The 2,956-nt window shown below is 44.4% G+C and overlaps 1 protein-coding gene across 1 annotated transcript in view; it reads right to left on the bottom strand.

Annotated features, from left to right (window-relative positions):
- LOC106534996 (zinc finger protein 395) overlaps positions 1 to 2,519 on the bottom strand; it is a 21,239-nt gene extending 18,720 nt beyond the window's left edge. The window contains exons 1-2 of the mRNA XM_014031835.1: positions 2,413 to 2,519; positions 417 to 610 (exon numbers count right to left, since the gene is read on the bottom strand). Coding sequence (XP_013887289.1) covers positions 417 to 539 — 123 coding nt within the window. The 5' untranslated portion in view covers positions 540 to 610; positions 2,413 to 2,519. The remainder of the gene's footprint in view (positions 1 to 416; positions 611 to 2,412) is intronic.
- Positions 2,520 to 2,956: the final 437 nt, after the last annotated feature.

The raw sequence follows: 2,956 nt of genomic DNA, 5'->3' as shown, positions 1-2,956 counted from the left end.
GGATACAGGAGGCCAAAATGAGTTTCCTTCACAGGGTGGCTGCCCTTAGAGATAGGGTGAGAAGCTCAGTCATCTGGGAGGGACTCAGAGTAGAGCCGCTGCTCCTCCACGTCGAGAGGAGCCAGTTGAGGTGGTTCATCTGGTTTGGATGCCTCCTGGACGCCTCCCTGGTGAGGAGGCCCAGAGGAAGACCCAGGACACGCTGGAGGGACTATGTTTCTCGGCTGGTCTGGGAACGCCTTGGGATTCCAACGGATGAGCTGGCCCAAGTGGCTGGGTAGAGGGAAGTCTGGGTCTCTCTGCTTAGGCTGCGGCCCCCGAGACCCGACCCCGGATAAGTGGAAGAAAACGGACTGACAGAAACAACATGTTTTTATCCTCTCAGTCTAAACTCAGTGGAAGTTTTGTGTTCTCACCAGAATCGGCTGCACATCAACCTCGCTGCTGCCGTGAGTCGCTGCAGACACATGGTCCTGTTGTCCCAGCCGGCAGGACACGGTCCCGCCCGACCCTGTCCCAGTCCTGTCCTCTGGTCCCATAGCTGCCGTGGTGCTGTTGCACACAGTGAGGGGACTGAGCACAGCGTCTCACGCCGCTGCAGAGGAGACACCTGGAACACATTTCAACAAATAAAAGCAACTGATTGCTTTTCAGGAAGTCCAGTGTTTGTTTTTTTAAACTCACTGTTTATATGAGCTGAATATTATGTACAGGTGGTTGCAGTTATTAGAGAAAAGGAAAAGGCAGACAATAACAATTTTGCCCATGTCTCTGTGTAACTTTTAAAGTCAATTCAATTCAAAAGGGCCACCACAATCAAAATCAACTAAGAGAAACAACAACTCTGGTGGTTTGAAAATGATTGAAGGAATTAAATGAACACAAACTTGAGTAGATTTAGTTAATGAATGAACCAGATCTTGATGAGGTTTGGTTGTTTTCACCACTGAAGCATGTGACTGATAACACGTTCCACAAGCAGAATCTGAGGTTTGGCCTGAAACCAGGGCAACACTGCTGCATTCAGTCCAAGTAGGAATAATCAACGAAAAATAACCTTGAAGGACGCAAAGTGAGACTGTGCTGCACAAGACAGCTCATGATTTATTGTTTCAAATCATTACATTAACAGTTTGAAGGTACCCAAAAATTATGTTTTTTCAACAATATGAATGCGTATGTGCTGCATATAAATATTTGTTTATCTTTATAAATATTTTCTGTACTATATAATTTAGTAGGTAAACAGATTGTTGTTTAAATCTTCATGAAATTGTGATTTTGAATAAGAAAAAAGAAGAATTAATTATTATTATTATTATTATTTAATAAGCCATGGAGAAGGGTGGGCTTAAATAAGTTTTTTTTTTACTTCTTCCCATTCCTTTTCAAATATGTTAATTTCATTATTATCATTTTTTATCATTGTTTTATTTTGTTTTCCATGTTTGAAATAAATTGTTAATAAAAAAAACAATAAAGCAGTTTAATATGTWGTAAAACTGTTCTCATTAATCATTTGTATACAGTACATTGTTTACTCCTTGGCAGCACATGTTTTGTCCAGTTCTTTTCCACGCACCCAAATGCAGCACAAAGCCTGGTTTCCCCCGCAGCTCTCCACCAATCAGCGCTCAGCGTTGGCCCCCAGCTCTCCGCCAATCAGCGCTCAGCGTTGGCCCCCAGCTCTCCGCCAATCAGCGCTCAGCGCTGGCCCCCAGCTCTCCGCCAATCAGCGTTCGACATTGGTAGTAAACAAGCGAGGCCGTGTGGGCGGAACGTGAGCGCTGATTGGCTGAGCCGTGGTTTCTCTGGCACACACCCCCGGTTCAACAACGTGTTCTGACACGAGCTTCGCCGAGAGGCTCGGAGCTGAAYCGGGGAAAACAGCTGAAAATAACCTAATTTAAAAAGACTGAAGTCACGTTTAAGCACGCCGAAATTTTTCAATAATGTTTAAGATGGTTTACACAACATAAATAAGAGAAACGGCATCGAGTGTAAACAACCTTAATAATTTATACAAAAACAGGGTTTTAAATAAGGCCATTTCGTGCAGTCACGTTATTGCAATAAGTGTAAATCCTCTGTGGGCTTCGGATCGGTGCACACGACGACTGAGACTGAAATTAACATCAGGGACTCATCTAAATCCACAAAAGTATGAATGAATACAGCTGCTCCGTGTTTGTTTAGTTTAATTATGCATTTTCAGGAAAATAACCATCGAAAATGGTGCGTTTATCGCCCTGTAACCACCTCACTGATCTCCGCCCGGCAGCAAAAACTACTTCCCTCCCCCCAGATTCACCACGGAAAAGAAAACAGATTCCAACTACAGGCTGTCCTCCGACCAGAAAATTACCTCCAAGTTGCTTGAGACATACAAAATAATAAATATACACGACTTACTCTGTCGGTTGAGACCGTCCGGTCCGAGCTTCTGCAGCAGCGGCTCCCTCACCGCCTGCTCGTGCCGCCGCTCGCCGGCTCAAATGTGCCGGAGGAAGAGGGGGGGGTGGGTCGGCTCCGCGCCTACGTGTGTCTGCTCGGTGGAGCGATGCCGGAGGTGACAGCTGGGCAGAGCGCAGGGATGTGGGCCTGCAGAGAGCCGTGCTGGGAGGAGATGATGTAGGTGAGGGGTTAGCAGAGCATCATCCTCCTCCTGTCTGTCTGTTTCCTGTCTGTGTGTCTGTAAATCTTTGTTCACCCCGTGTTAACATGAACATCCAACATGGCTTCTGTTGAAAAGCAGAAACATTCAGCTCATTATAACTGAACAGAAAATTAGATATGTGTTGTTTAGGGCTGCAACTAACAATTATTTTAATAATCGATTAATCTGTTGATTAATTTTTGATTAATCGATTAATCGGCCAAATCATTAAAACGCTTAATTACATGAATATGAGTAGATATAAATTAAGTTAACTCCTTAAGGATGCAAGTTATTGAT

This window comes from Austrofundulus limnaeus, unplaced genomic scaffold (assembly GCF_001266775.1).
Source record: "Austrofundulus limnaeus strain Quisiro unplaced genomic scaffold, Austrofundulus_limnaeus-1.0 Scaffold1333, whole genome shotgun sequence".
NCBI classification, from domain to species: domain Eukaryota; kingdom Metazoa; phylum Chordata; class Actinopteri; order Cyprinodontiformes; family Rivulidae; genus Austrofundulus; species Austrofundulus limnaeus.
The sequence above is the reverse complement of the archived record's forward strand: the minus strand, read 5'-3'. Positions and strand labels throughout refer to the sequence as shown.